The sequence below is a fragment of the Patagioenas fasciata genome, chromosome 13 (assembly GCF_037038585.1).
Source record: "Patagioenas fasciata isolate bPatFas1 chromosome 13, bPatFas1.hap1, whole genome shotgun sequence".
In the NCBI taxonomy this organism is placed as follows: domain Eukaryota; kingdom Metazoa; phylum Chordata; class Aves; order Columbiformes; family Columbidae; genus Patagioenas; species Patagioenas fasciata.
In genome coordinates this window covers 15,348,612-15,363,993 of record NC_092532.1, presented here as the reverse complement: position 1 = coordinate 15,363,993, position 15,382 = coordinate 15,348,612, and the positions used below count along the sequence as shown (strand labels likewise).

General features: G+C 44.7%; 1 protein-coding gene across 5 annotated transcripts in view; it reads right to left on the bottom strand.

Moving 5' to 3' along the window:
* The window catches only part of PLEKHG4 (pleckstrin homology and RhoGEF domain containing G4), an 88,600-nt gene that overhangs the window by 51,305 nt on the left and 21,913 nt on the right, over positions 1–15,382 (bottom strand). For all 5 annotated transcript variants that reach the window (XM_071814239.1, XM_071814243.1, XM_071814241.1 and 2 more), the window contains exons 3-6: positions 12,015–14,163; positions 6,724–6,939; positions 3,072–3,195; positions 1,925–2,018 (exon numbers count right to left, since the gene is read on the bottom strand). In XM_071814239.1, the coding sequence (XP_071670340.1) occupies positions 1,925–2,018; positions 3,072–3,195; positions 6,724–6,939; positions 12,015–14,163 (2,583 nt within the window). The remainder of the gene's footprint in view (positions 1–1,924; positions 2,019–3,071; positions 3,196–6,723; positions 6,940–12,014; positions 14,164–15,382) is intronic.

The window sequence follows — 15,382 nt, the reverse complement described above, 5'->3', positions numbered from 1 at the left end:
TGGAATGAGTCTTCCTTCCACAGGGAGCTTCTCCAGGGTTAACAGACCCAAGCACTGCAGCTGGAAGGGACTCTGCTTTAACACATCCCATCTGTGCTCACCCACTGTGAAACTCTTCACTGCTGAGTCAAGAGGAAAACAACCCTTCAAAACTGAACAAACAACACTGGATCTCAACGGTTAACAGATTCCACCTACATTATCATAATAGGCTTCACAGGAGGCAGGTAAGTAAAATCCTGTTGAAGTAGAGAGCACAACAGCAGAGAAATGAGCTCCAGAAAAAGTCTGTCAGGAGCAAAAGACACTGAGACGTGTGTCAGGGACTTCAGAAAAGGGTCCAAGGTCACAATCTGTTCAATGACCTTAGAGGCACAACATACAGTCTTCTCTTCTGCATCCAGTAGCCAGCAAACCTTGCTGCATTCTGGAAAGCTTAGCTTGCCTCACTGTAACTACAGTCAGTTTTCTGTATTTCTCTGTCCTTGTTTCAGAGCAGATGAGAGTACATCCGTGGGATCACAGAGGCAAACATTAAGCATCTCCAAAAGGCTCAGAGGAGCCAGAGGATTATTCCTGTGCCATAACCAGATGATGAGCTAGGTGAACAGGTCTCATTTAGAGTCTGCAGAACAGCCAGAATAAGGATCAAAAACCACACACAAAGTAATCAGGCTCTGTCAGTCAGTGTTACTTGGAGCACACACTCAGCTCCATCAGTACATTAATCCCTGTTAACTGTTGCACCACCCTGATAACGAGGTGCTCAGAGCCAAACAGCCATCACAGCAGGATATTACAGAAGCACTGCAAAAAGCTTCCTCCCCCTCCCTTGTTTCAGAGGGTAGGAAACTTAAGGTTAGAATGGCTTTATTCCTGCCATGCTTGCATGAGACTGGGCCCAGTCTCAACATGTTACTGATTTCCAAATCATCCCACTAAGACACAACCATGCAACTTGGTCCATTTCATGGGCAATGAAATGCTCAAAAGCTTTAGTGAGCCCACTGCCAGGTGGGCACAGCACAGAAGAGAAAATACTTGTTTGTTACCTCTGCAGAACTGAGCAAGGCACCAGATTACTCCTTGACCACAGAGAACGAGCCACTGATACAGCTCCACCCAGCCCAGGAAGCAGGAGACCAGACCTCTGACTCAGCCCCAACTCTCAGATGTGGCACTGAAGCACATAAACCACAGAGACACCAGCCTCATTAAAATATTGCCCTGTTCTACTTCACAGAGTTTGAGTCATGAGAGACCTAAGCTCTGACTTAAAAGGAACACCTGCTTAAACAAGATTAGTCATAGCTACAACCCAGCATCTCCTTGGCTTTCTAACAGCAGCAGATAGCTTCTAACTGGGAGCAGGGGAACACAACCCACTTGCTTTCCAAGTGACTGATATGAAAGCCTTTGACCTGAAGCAACATAGAGTTACAGCATATCTGATTCCAATCATTCACTAACAGCCACATCAACAGCTGCATGTGCTTTTCCACCTGGCATGACAAGCAGTGTCCTTCCTTTCCCTCCACAGCAGGCTGAGGCCTCTCGCCCTCCCTTCTCTGTGGTGGGAAAAATCCCTGCATATTTCACACAGCCTCTCCATGCAGAGACAACATCTCTAAGCATGATAATTCATGACAGCATTTAGACTCTGGTACAGGCTGTCCTCAGCACAGAGCTAAAGCTAATGTGGAAGGGTGGGGAGGGGTGTTCTCCCCTAACTCAGACTTGCTTTGTTTTTTGCTTTGTCTGCAGTCTGGCAAGTCCAGGTCTTCCTCCTAAAACAGGGCTGGGTGCATAACCCCACCTCCCAAAGCCAACTGAAAGCCAGGTGGCAGATGGAGACATAAGCAGCAGATGGAGATGACAAGACAGTAAGCCAACTAGTGTTCCTTTGCCCAAGCTCAAGGCTCACCTGCAATGTGCTGAATGCCTTGAAGAGAGCAGGAACCGGTGAACAGCGACGAGCATCCACAAGAACAGTTAGACCCAAAGCCTGACATTCTGGTCTGCAAGGACAGAGAAAAAGAGGTCACATTATAGCTCTGTAATGACAGGGCTACCTTCTTCTAACCAAAATATACACACTGAAACAACCACCTGGATTGCTCAGTTTTTGCCTCTGCTATTTCCACTTGAACTTCCTTTTTCTCCAGCTTCTAGGATACATCTCACTGACAGCAAAGGTGTTGACACCCACTCTGGGTAATCCACACAGGAAAACCAGTCCTTTCTAATTGCATTCAGGGACAAGCCTGGTCTTAGCCACAGTGCTTCACAAGAACAGCTATTCTGGATCAGACTCAAAATCTGCCTTGCCCAGAATCAGATTTGAAGGGAGAAGCATAAGAAACAAAGCATGACGAGCAGAAGCTTTCTCCCGGGTTAAACCTACTTCCTTTATCAATGGTTTAAAGGCTCCAGGGAAAAAAAAGAAATAAATTAAAACTCACTAACAGAACCTGAGTGTTACCTCTTATTAGTTCAATCACCTAAAAGTGAAACAAAGTTTCAGTAGAGCCTGAGATGAGTTCAGCAGACAGTCTGTAATAGTGAAAGGAAGAGTAGCTGCAGTAAACTCCAGCTTGCAGACTCCAAAAACAATTGTTAGCCAGACATCAGGGTAGATTTTCTCAACCCTTGCAGATCCTCATTCCCTTTCAGCTTGGAGGCCTGGCCCTAAAATTTCATGTCACAACACTGTATCACAGAGCTGCTGCACGACTGCCCCATCATAGCTCCTAAATCCCATTTTCTGGGCTAATGAAGGATAGCAAGAACAGCTAGGATTCAGGGTAATGCATGAAAACATTCAGTACATACCTAATTCTATCACACTACGTGCACAAGGCACATACAGGATAGCCAAAGTGCTTACTGAACACCAGCCAGTCCACCCTAGCAGGAGATTCCCACCTGTACGGTTTCAGGACTGTCTGGACCAGGCTCCTAAGCCAATACAGCCAACCTGTCCTACTCACTGCCTCAGCTTCCACCTCTGCGACAGGCGAAGCAGACACGGCAGCAGCTGTCCACCCTGTCAGCCCAAGAGTGTCACAAACCTTGGGATACTATGCAAGTACAGCAGAAGTCGTACAAGCTCAGTGGTGTTGCAGTGGGGGTTTAACCAGATTGTGTTCCTTGTTGTTATTATGGCCACTGCACGTCCTGATTTATCTCTGGTACCTGTAAAAAAAAGTAGGGGAAAAAAAGTCACACAAGGAAGTCAAAGTTGCTTGGTTTAAGGTACCTATGCCTTCTATTCCCCTACTACCACCCCATCACCTTCCTGGAAATGGTCCCCAGAACCAGATATAGTGTGTGCTGCAGACTGCAGTAGGCTATAAGCACATTGCAAGGTGCTCAAACGCTGCCCCAGAGGGAAGCAGCTGAGCTCTGCTTGTCCTTCTCTCATGGTAGTGTTAAATTTGGACTGCTGTCTTCCACCTGAACACATTCTTCACAAAATATGGCTGAAGTTCGCTAATGATAACCCAACCTTTTGAGAAATGCAAGAATCTCATAAACTCAAGATAAATAACCTCACCTCTGCTTATGTTAAAATGTTCACATTGCTGTCTGACAAGACAATGCAGACAGGTTTGCAGAACAAGATGCACTACTAGACTGGGCACACACACTGCAGGCTGAGCCTAGCGTGGTACCAGACATCTCCGCCTTGGAGCAAAGCCCTGGAACTGGAGCCTGGAGCTTCTCCTCAGAGGCTGCAGAGCGGACAGCCCAGGAGCGCACTCCTGCCTGCCTGCAGCTGACAAGAGAAGAGTTGGTGCCAGGCTTGCATTAGTTTCAGAGCTTGCTCAAGGCACAGGGAATAGATAAGGCACAGTATGGGCAACACAGCTGAGCTGTGATGTGTTGAGGAAGGAGAAACCCCTCTGCTTCACTTAGCCATGACAACAGTTCTCTGCAAAGTCTTTCTGTCTCTTCTGAACTTTATTGCTACCACAGGAGATATTGCCCTGGCCACCTCTCTCTCCATCCCAGGGACTAGCATGCAAGTTGACAGGTAAAATGGATACAGATGGACAGCCCCAAGCATGAAAAACTGTCCTGGTGTGATCTCAGTCTGTCGCTAGGACGTGACTTGAGTAAAGGCCACAGACACAGATGGGCATCACTTAGAAGCAGAGCCTTCTACCTCCCAGGGACCAGAATGGTGGCACAGGCATTCTGCTAACAGCAGGGACAAAATCTTTCATTGTGTGATTCAGGAGGAGTTTTATTACTTGTGAAATACGGTATTTTGCACGCTGTATAAGCAAAGAGCTGGAGAGAAATTAGTAAAATTTTATTAACATACCCTGCTTCATAAGCTAAGGGGATAATCAGAAAACAACAATGACCAAAAAAAAAAAAAAAAAAAAGCACTCAATTACAGGAAAGATGGCTCAATAACCAGGCTCAGTAAAAAAATTATTACTCTGAAGCAACATCTTTTGTCCATCAGGGAGGCTCGGTATCACCAGAACTTGATTAAACCTTGAACTTCCATATAGGAGCCAGGGAATTGCCTGACCAGGTCAAAAAAAAGCAACCGCAGCCACGAGGGCTAGGTCTCCAACAGTGGCATAACCAAGAGCATAATTCAAGAGCAGAATGCAGAAGTGAAACCCTCTTGAAAGGAAAATTTCTTCCTAATTCCATCAGCTACTAGTTTATTAATTAGCTCTTATTCACTATTCATTATAAACAGTATCCTTTCTAATGTAATTATTATATCATTACCAATATCCAACACAAAGTGTGTAACTGAGTGGTGAGTGTGTTCCCTCAGGTGTGAGGATTGCACACTGAAATCTAAAAGGAGACATGTGAGAGATGTCAGTCAAATCAGATACTGCTTCTACAGAAACCATGATTCCTCTCTTAGACAAAAACTCCCTTGGAAGTGGCATCAAACCCAAACCTTGCTTTCTTCAATGCATTTCCAGGGCACATCCCTTCAGCCCATATTCAAATGCATTTGCCTAGTTAAACAGTTGTACATTCTGACAGGAGTCTGTGACAAAGGAAACAACTAGAGCATTAGATCGCATAGACGGGCTTCTACAATAGCATGGACTATGAGCTCCTCTTAAAGAGCCCTCTCTCGAACCCTGTCATTTTTTGGCTGTTGTACACAGCATAAAAATGCCCACCCTGATAGCAGACCAAAAAATTAGAAATCTTCCTTTGGGGTTTGTTCTTAACCGTTTAACCTCCTATGGCAAAGTTACATGTTTGAACGTAAATCTGCTCTGCATCTGGTTTCTCATTTCGCCTTTTTCCAGAAGACTGGAAAAGTTTTATTTCCCTTTCCTCCTTCCCTGCACAAAGGTGTTTTCACCTCATTCTCAATCGTCTTATAATAGATAAACCACCTCCCAGTGTCTTGCCATAAGACATCCAGTTCAGTTACAATAAAGTGTTGTCACCCTTCTCTGAACCAATATTCATCAATTCCTTTTATAACAAAGTCATCAGAACAGCCCAAATTATCTGAGAGTCAACGCCAACAAGTACACAGAGGTAAAATCACTTTCTTAATCTGACTAGTCATCCCCCCTCCTTTACATATCAAAATTGGTCTTGCAGCCCCAGCACTGAGTGGGAAATCCCTGTGCTCCCTTTCTGCTCTCCTCCCCAACTTCTCCACGCTGCACAGGTCCACCTGACCTCTTCCCTGCTCTTTGGCCAATTTTCAACTCATCCATGGCTCCTGGGCTGATCAAACACAGTCATCTTTCTGCTCCACACTGGACAACACCCTCACCAGCCATGGAAGGAAGTGACCCCACAGGGTCAACTTATGCAGATGCTGCCAAAAGGTTGTTTCACATTGGAGAGGTAGAACTCACTTCCTCTGCTTTACTTCATATTTGGTTAAACACAAAGACCTCCTGTGTGGGCCCTGCACACCAAGCAACCCTGGCTGCTCAGTCCAACAGCCTCAGCTTTGTATATCACTCTGCCAGTATTTGTCCCATCCAAAAGCTTTATCTGCAGCAATGTGATACTTGTTGCTACACCAGATGTAAACACTAAATATTGTTTGACCTACAACCGATCTCACCAGAACAATTCTGGGAAGTCCTTCCTTGATAGCTAGTTTTGTCATCTGCTATTTAGCTACACTATCATTCATCCCACACATTGCTCATCTACACTTCATTGGGATATTTCCTTTCAACTCTATGTGTCATGAAATCAAATGTTTTCTAAAAATCTGTTCTATCTATGCAGCAACATTTAATCAACCAAACTTCTAATTACCAAGTATAAAACTGGTTTTACAAGAGCACTGTCAAATAGCATCTTCTATACTCCTATCCTCTAATTATCTACCAAGTGAATCAAGTTCCCATTATTTTGACCAGGTCTGATGTCAGGCCCACCAGCCCATCATTAGCTGCATCCTCACTCTTCTGTTTGAACTACTGGTATGAGCACATAGATTTGGCATTTCTGACTCATGCATGCCTGGTTCACATTTTGAGGCTCCTGGGAGCAAGTTAACATGACTTTTATGAGACGGAAGTTCTACTTCCTGTCCTTCCCACCCAGAAACTTTAGAGGAGTCAAGAAGCGTTGCTTCTGGAGAGGTTTGGGGTGAAAAGAACGGAACTGTCACCAGTCCACAGCACTGCAAACTGCGGCTCATCTCCCTTGCCCTTCCCCAAACCATGCTTCCCAGACACAGGCTGAGCTACTCACCAGGCAGGCAGGCAACTCCACTCCTGAGCACTTCTGGATTCACCTCCTTGACTATGGCAGATGCAAACCGACCACCCCAGGCACTTCCAGACAGTGGGGATGTTGGAGGAGTAACAGCTGTTGAAGTTTCCTCCTGGGCACTGGCTGTACTCACTGGTTTCAACGCATCTGTGCCAGTTGCTTCTTTTCTCATCTCTGCCCCTTCCGACACCACCTCTGTAAGACAAGCAGCAGTCAGAAGCTTGAGCAAAGCTCCACCCAAAAGGTCCCAGGTAAGTCCCAGACTGGGGAGGGATGTGCCCCCAGCCCCAGCACTCTGCAGCTCCTCCAGTCCTCGTGCCAGTAGCATGCATGTTCCACAACTGGCTATAACATTAATATTACTGTAATTCTAAAAAAATAAAGCAATTTGTTGTGAAGTTTTCAAGTTAGAAAAACTCAGTTAAGATCAGGATCACTGTGGTCAAAGTAATTTCTAAAGGTCCACGTATGCTCAGAGCCTGAAAGCCTGGCGCGGTACAAGTCCCTGGCTAAGCCCCAGCAGCCTGAGCGTGCTGAAGTGATAAAGCAGCTCCTGACAGGGAGAGATGTTCCATCAGGGCAGAATTACTCCCCCAACACCACTTCCAGACTAGTTCCTGAAAATATTAAGTCAACTCAAGGCTGGAAATTAGCTATAGAGACCTTGTTCTGCTCATCCAGATTGTTTTAATTAACAGTTAACATGAAAGTCTGAAACGTATTTTAAAACCCCGAGGAACAGGGTGATTACACCAATCGGCTCTGTGGAGAACTGTAGAAAACGGTTCCTTTGCTTGACACCTCAGCTCTTAAGTACAAGTTATCAGAATCAGATAATTCCAAAATTAAATGTCTTAGCTACCACACGGAAAATAATGTTAGTTTTATCAAGTTTCAATTTTCACATAGAAGCAGCTGGAGAGAGGAAAAAAATATATATACCTATTGTGTAAGAAGTTTTATTCCCCATTTCCCAATATTATAAGAATTAGAAGCCAACAATGTGTCTTCAACAACACATCTTCGGCATCCTAAGTACTCAGTTAGGCTATCCCACAGTTTAGCAGAAAGATATGTTAAAGAAAAAGCTATACTTTGCTGTAAGTCCTGATACTTCAGTATCTACCAACGAGAAGAAAATCAACCTATCTTTAGGAAAAGACTGGAGCATTTATTTGCTTGCTATGAAGTCAGACATTTTAATTGCTATTTAAAATTAACTTCAACCATCCTACCTTTCTGCTACATCAACAATGCTGACACTTGACTCAGTTTATTTACTAACAGATTCCAATACTTCATTAAAGAGCAGGACTAGGAACAAAGCAGTCCTTGAAGTGGCTTTCAATACAAGTTTTAGCAGTGAAGGAGATTTGCAGGTTGAGGCTCAGCCCAAACTACTTTCAAAATTGCTAAGTGGGTGAGAGAAGCGCCCTGAGCAGCATGGCTCACTGAACAAAATTACTTGACAGTGGGGGGTAAGCCAGGAGGGGCTCCAGGGCTCTGCACCATCGAGGCCATGATGGAGTAGCTGCTCATTACTCTTTGGTAACGAACCTCTTGAGAGAGCATCCCTGGGACCCAGCTTGGCACCTGCTGCATTTGACTACATAAGCTGCTGTGATGGTGTCAGGGTTCTGCACAGTGACGGGACACATCAGAGCTCAGGTCTGTTGCTAAGTGTACCTCAGCCTCCTCTTTTCAGTGACGCAAGAGGTCATTCATTTTGGACAACACTGCTGGATCTTCCTGAAGCAACATTTCAGACAGGCATTGATCTCCTGTACTTGGGGTATCTTGAAGATCAAAAGAGTCATGCCCCAAAAGTTTCACATTAAGGACTGAAAGACTTTCTAAGGAGAGCACAGAATCATCTTCTCAAGAAGCTGTAAGGCCTGGTAATAAGCAGAACCACACGGTTTGTAGTAAATGAATCTGCATTAAACGAGAAAGCCTGCAAGTAGGACCAAAAGGTGGCATTTAAAGACGACAAGAAAAGGAACATAGCTATATGAAGGACAAGAGAAAGACATAAATGCACATGGTAGCCCTGCCTTGGATATCTCTTAGGAATGAGGTAGCAACTCTCAAAAGGTAGACAAGAGAAGCATTTTGCTCAGCCCACCAGATACAGTCCCAGAGAAACCTCACTGGAGTTGTGGAGCCTCCAGACTATGTATATTTTGCCCGAACAAACCTCTTCCCTAAGTTTTTTCAGGCTCAGTTCAGCTCCACAGACCCCACCTCTCTGCCAACAGGTCCAAGCACACTGTTATTTGCAATCTGGGGTGGAGGCATTTACTAAAGCGGAAATTGTAGAATGTGGAGGATTACATCAAAAAGCAAATTGAGAACTGAGACATCTGAATTTGCCATGTTTGCAGGTTCCACCTTTCCCCAAGGTTAAGGAAGTGGTAGAGAAGGATTTGCTTGTGTGCATTTCAAAGAGACATTAGCATTTTTCCTGCAAACTGCCCCAGCACCACTATCATCTATGCTAACATCACATAGGAACAGGCATCGGGAATGGAATGCCCTGCTGAATATGCCCCAGTGTGGTTTTTCAGCCAATTTATTGAATATCAAGATATTTTCCACCCCCAAATACAGGAATTATTTCCAGAGCTATAAAGTTTCAAAATTCACTTAAGGTTAGTCATTAGGGAAACACAGCAGTCAGATTTCCTGTGAATGGAACCAGTGTAGATTTTAATCCACCAACTCAGAACAGCTCACATTTGACTTGAAACCTAAGTTAGATCATATTTGTCCAGAAAATTAGCTCAGTCTGTGACTGGGAGTGGAAGGGGAAAGAGTTGAGCGACAAGGAAAAATCTGTAGATAACAGCAAACTCAAGTGCCCCAGTTTTGAATGTGTATTTTGACATAATCTACTTCGTCTGCCAAAACAAGAGCAAATCGTACATCTGCTTACCAGTACTGAGGTGTGAACTGCCAATCTGAATTGGCCCAGCAAAATTTAAGCTTTCTTGTTATTTATAGTTCAAGCAAGATATCCAGAGTTTTCAATCATAGTAGCAAAAGAACCCAAACAAGACACAGAGAAGCTAAGTCGCCTACAGACTGACTGGAAAAATCCATTGGTAGGACTGAGTGTAGGACATTTGGTTCACCTTGTAATTCTATGGCCGAGTTATCTTATTGTATCTCTGAGGGTTTAATAGGGTTAGATAAGGGGATGGCTTGTTTGGATCTCAAAGCAATCAAATGTAATTGAATGGATTAAGCTTATTATAGTTCCAGCTATAATGTTTAAGAAATACTCCTGGCATTAACAGATATTTGAGCTGCCGTGTGCCTTGAAGAGTTTGGTTGGTAGGTTTGGGGAGTTTTCCCGGCAATTTAGGTTGTTTCTTCTGCTTTTGAAACTCCAAGATGACACGTTGGGTTTTTTTTAACTGCAACGCCAAAGTGTATCATCAGAAATGGGCCATGAATACATCGCTTATTTCAGCCAAATCCCCAGAAACATTTAAATTGTCTGTCATTCAAGAACAAACTCCGCACATACCCCAGAGGGGTCTGTCATTGTTGAAATCCGCAGTAGCAGCCAAGATTTGTCCTGTGGATTAGCGAAAACATCACACTTATGATCTCGTACACGAGCTGGACCTGTCTAATTTTAGACAGAAGAGACAGCAACATTGAAAAAGCAACCACCAGAGCCATGAGGAAAGCATCCACCCAGCACTCAATGCAGCCTAGGTTTTTCTGAGGTCCAGTCCTTTGCAAACATCAAGTCAAGCCAGGTTTGGCTTGCTCAGGGGAACAGATACCCACAGCATGGCTATTTATTGGCATGGATTGCCCAAGAGCTACAGAGAGGCAGAAGGTGACCTCTTTTTTTTCTGGTCATATTGATGGACACTCAGAGAGAGGCACACTTCTGAAACAGAAATTTGAGCTGACCGCTCTATTTTACAGAGGGGAATGCTTGTCACTCCAAACATATCAGAAATGCCTGGCAATCATGGGCTTGCCTAATTATGAAATTAAATACTTTGGTGCAGGTGATAATGAAATTCCGTTTTAATCAATGGACACTTCGGGTCCATTAGGAGGTCATGGTAAAACGTGACTTTTGGACACTTGAGAAAGTAGCTGTGTTTGCAGCCAGGAGTAGTACCACAGCAGTGATGTAGGCTCTGATCCACACAACTTCAGACCAGTGAAAGCATTACACTGGGAGCCCATCCCAAGACAACTAGCTCTTGTTCTGCTCCTCCAGAGGGTCTGACACTAACAGTGTAGGTCTCTACCTCCAAGCCTTTCACAAGAGACCTCACTCTAATCTTTCAAGCTGGGGAATTTTCCTAGCCAGGGGTCCCAGGGAATGAGAGCTGTTGAACTGGAATGGCATGTTTCACCCGCCCCCGCCACACACATGCTCCTCAATGTGATCTGCATATCTAGCTACAGCTTTCCAGACTCAGCAGAGGCAAAGCCAACATCATGTCTGCGCGGTTACATGCTACCTACTTACAGCCTGGTGCAAAAGGCACAGAGATCCGGATTCCCTGTTCAATTCCTTCCAAAGGAGCATTAGCTCCAGCACAGCAACTCAAGCATCACAAACTCTGGCTAATACCTGCTTGAAGATATCGTTTGAGTTGAAGTTAGATGCTTAATTTCTCAGTGCTCTCCCACTCAAGTTAAACAGCTCCTACTTGAAACCTCACTAAGCTGAAGAAACTTCACCGGAGGCGAAGGGAGGGAAGAGGAGGGGAATCCTTCAACTCTGCAGTTTGCATCTTAAACCAGTTACCAGCACACACATTTGTTGATCTTCAGGTCATGTTACACAGCTAGTATTTGACTGTGGCATTCACTGCTACTTCCTCTTGCTGTACCTATCTTCCTAAAGCAAGTTTCCAACTACAAAAAACTTGTACAGTTAGACAGTCTCTCCTCATACATTCCTATTGCATGCATCCATAATGTACACATGATGAACATAATGGGTGGAGGTCACCAGCAATCAGGTTAGCCAAAATTAAGTCTTTTAAACTGGAACTTTGTTGTGTATCAATGTAAATTTGCAAAGAACTATTAAACAAAATACCTACAACAAACCCACCTCTGAAGAGAAAGCTAATTTCAAGGCACAAAACCAACAACTTGATCATTAGTATTCTTGCTATTACCCCAAAGGCTCCTAGCAGCTATACTTGCCAGCGGTACTCCTTGAGAACTTTGCTTTCAATCAATGTTCTCAACCAGATAAACACACAAACATACAATTCCTGTACCTTTAGGAGATGATACCCCAGAAGCTGCCTCTTGGTGGGAGTGCAGAGTAGCAGGCTCTGCATCCCCCTCAGTGGGTCCTGAGGACAGTGGTCCAACTTCCAGTTCCTCTTCAATGGATTCCAGTGTTTTTAAGGCTACAGTCTTCACCTTTTCCCCATAAGAAAAACTTCTCTCGTTCTCCTCCCCTTCCTGCAAGTTCTGTACTGCAACACACTCTGGGTTCAGCACAGAGTTCTCTTCACTTTTACTGTCCTGGTTTTCTGACCATTTCTGTGACTCCTCACACCTTTCTCCAAACCTCTGGGTTCTGAATTGTCTTGAGCCTTCCGCTCGTGCATCAGGGCCCAAAGAGTCACTGTTATTTAACTGTTCTGCTGTCTGATCTCCTCCTGCTGACAGAGCAGTTGCCAGTAGCATGGCTTCTTCAGCTTTCTCATGCTGACAGGCAGAGACCTCTTGCTCTTCACCATCTGACAGGAGTTCATCTGTAGGAGACTTGACAGAACAGTGACTATAAGTAGTCTGACTCTCATTTACAGTCAATATTTTTTCCATCTCTTCAACTTCCTCTGGGCTGTCCCTTCTTTCCAGCTCAAATTCATCTACTTCTTGGTTCTGTTCTGGAGGATTTAACGGAGAACTAAGATTTACTTTCTGATCACTGCAGCAAGCACCAACTGCTCCTGCATCAGCAATGTCCCCAGAAGAAGAGCCTCTCTCCACACCTACATCTGAACTCTCAGGAGTGATAAGCAATGTAGTGGCCTGGATTGGTGCAATGCGTTCACTGACACTCTGGCAAGAAACATCAGAACCTTCATTCAGTGTGCAACGTGGTCCAAAAGGCACAGGGACAGACACATGAGAGGCATCCATCTGTGTCACCTCATTTTGACCCTCAGTCAGTGGTTTTCCATGTATCACCTCCTCTTTAGCAGCAGTACCATCTAGAATTGTTTCTGGGCTCTGCTCTGATGTTTCAGCACCAGAATTTCTGCTAGGATCATCACTTTCTTCTTCCATGTTTCCAGGAGCACCAGGCATTTGTGCTTTGCTGTTGACACTCTCTCCAGCACACACATTACTGTAGCTGCACAGTGCATATGGCCAGTCGATTGAGTGTTCGCTGCAGGTGTCTTGCTCGGCAGATGAATCTTCTGCACTGCAGGCAGGAGACTCAGACACAGAAAAACTACTTCCCATGTTTCCAGGACTGCCCGATATCAGCTGACCTTCTGGAGACAGTTCTCCACGTGCCATCATTTTGTTGCTTTCCAACGGAATTACATTTTTGAGAACTTCTGTAGAAGAAGTTTTCAGAGTGTCCATTTCACAGTGCTCCTTCTGCATAAGTGCTGACTGAATTAAGTTCTTGGAGTAGGTACTGTCTTGAATGACAATAAACCTGTGGTTGCCTTTAGACGTATTCACTCGTGTTCTGGGCTGAGTCAGATAATTTAGAGCTAGCGACCGGGTTAAAGAGCCTGCTTGTGGCCCAAACCTAGGCAATGAAACTTCTGTCAGCTCAACATACTCCCCTTCAAGGTCACTGTTCAAATTGTCTTGAGGGACAGGACTTGTAGAGGCACCATTGACAAGAGCTTCACTCAGCTGCGGAGCTGTGCTGCTAACGACCAGGTTATCTTGATTTGGACTTTGTTCCTGTAGATACTGAGATCCTGGGTCTGTTGAACTGCACTCAGCATGGTCCATGGGGAGGCACAAAATGGAACGTTCCTCTGTTATTTCTGGAGAGATGATATTGTTTTCAATTATTTTTGGCTTATTTATAAATTCAGGATTAACCACTTTATCCCAGGGGACACGAAATATTTTATCATCAGTGGTTAGTAAACAGTTTTCCAGTGCTATACCCATCCGCTCTCCATTGAAAGTACTCAACCATTCCAGAGTAAAAATAGAGGTATAGGAAACTTCCGGAATCACGACTTCCTCTACATTATGCTTGTCTTTCGCCAAACATTTCAATACAATTCGTGGAGACTTCTTCAGATAGGGGACCACCTGCAGGTAGAAGTCACCAGGCTTCAAGATTCGCCAGTCAATAGAAGCCAGCTGGACTACAATCTTCTCATGAACACACAGGGGCCAGCCCTCATGGCGAAACAGTAAACCACAGTACTGAACCTACAGAGAAAAAAGAAAGTGTTTTCAGCATCAGGAACAGACCTCAGGTCAAGCTTTTGCACAAGACAGATCAGTGTTTCTCTTTCACAGCTGTAGCAATAGAACAGCTGAATTTAGGGCCTTTGGTTATTGATGTAGGGGAGTTTTCCATACTGCAGTCTTCTCTTTGAAAAGCAGAAACAATAAAAGCTACCAACACAAATCACCAGCATCTCAGAATTAGAATATGAACTAACCAGCTCCCCAAAGTCTCAGCCCTGTTTTGAAGCCGGTCAGCACAGACAGGCAGAGGTCGAAACCCCAGAACCCCAGTGTAGAGAGATCAGGAGTTCTCACCTCCCTGTGGTCAAGCCAGGAGACCCTGTCTCTACCTCACTTCTGACTCATTAGGACCAACTGGATTGACTAAGAAATTGAAAATGCAGACCATACAGCATCCCTACACAAGTGTCATTAGAGAAATGCAGGCAGACAGCAGTGTGTTTACAATGCACAGACAAAACCCACTGTCCTCAACTAAAGACCAGCCACAGCCTTAACATAGAAAGTGGCTCTGGAAACACATCATTTCCAGAGCATCCACAGTGAGTACAAGGTTGTACGAGGTACATTTGATACCAACCTGCCAGGAGGAGGCTGTAGATGCACAAACCTCACTGCACAGGATGTCACTAGTCAGCTTGGCACTGCAAAATGTCTTTTCTCTGGTGAAGCAGTGGTTGGTCTTTAGACTGAGGTCTACTGTGAAGAAGGTAACAAAAAGCTTGACTGGGGAGTGAAGGCAGAAGGAAAATGCCAAGGTCTGAGGACTTGTTTTTATTCCCTAATGTGCTCTGCTGGAAGATGAAGCCTGTTCCACTTAATTCTGGTTAAGCCAAATTGAAGAGCATGAAGCCAGGCAAAAATCAGTCATCTGGTGCTATCAAGACTTCATGCACGACAGGTGGAGACAAGTTGTGTGGGACGCAGCAGCAAGGGATGGTTGCAACCTGCCAGCAAACTGAAGGAGATACTGCAAAGACAAAGCAGGAGAAAGGAGGCAGCAAATGAGGAAAGCACAGCAGAACCACAGAGAAAGAATGCAGCAAGTCCCATCAGCAAGCTGCTAGGAACTACATTTGTCATACCAGGGATTTCCTCATTACCAAAACACAGCAGCACTCAGAACAAGTCTCAGACAAATCCCAATCAAGTAAAAGAACTGAAGTTTCATGGCTGA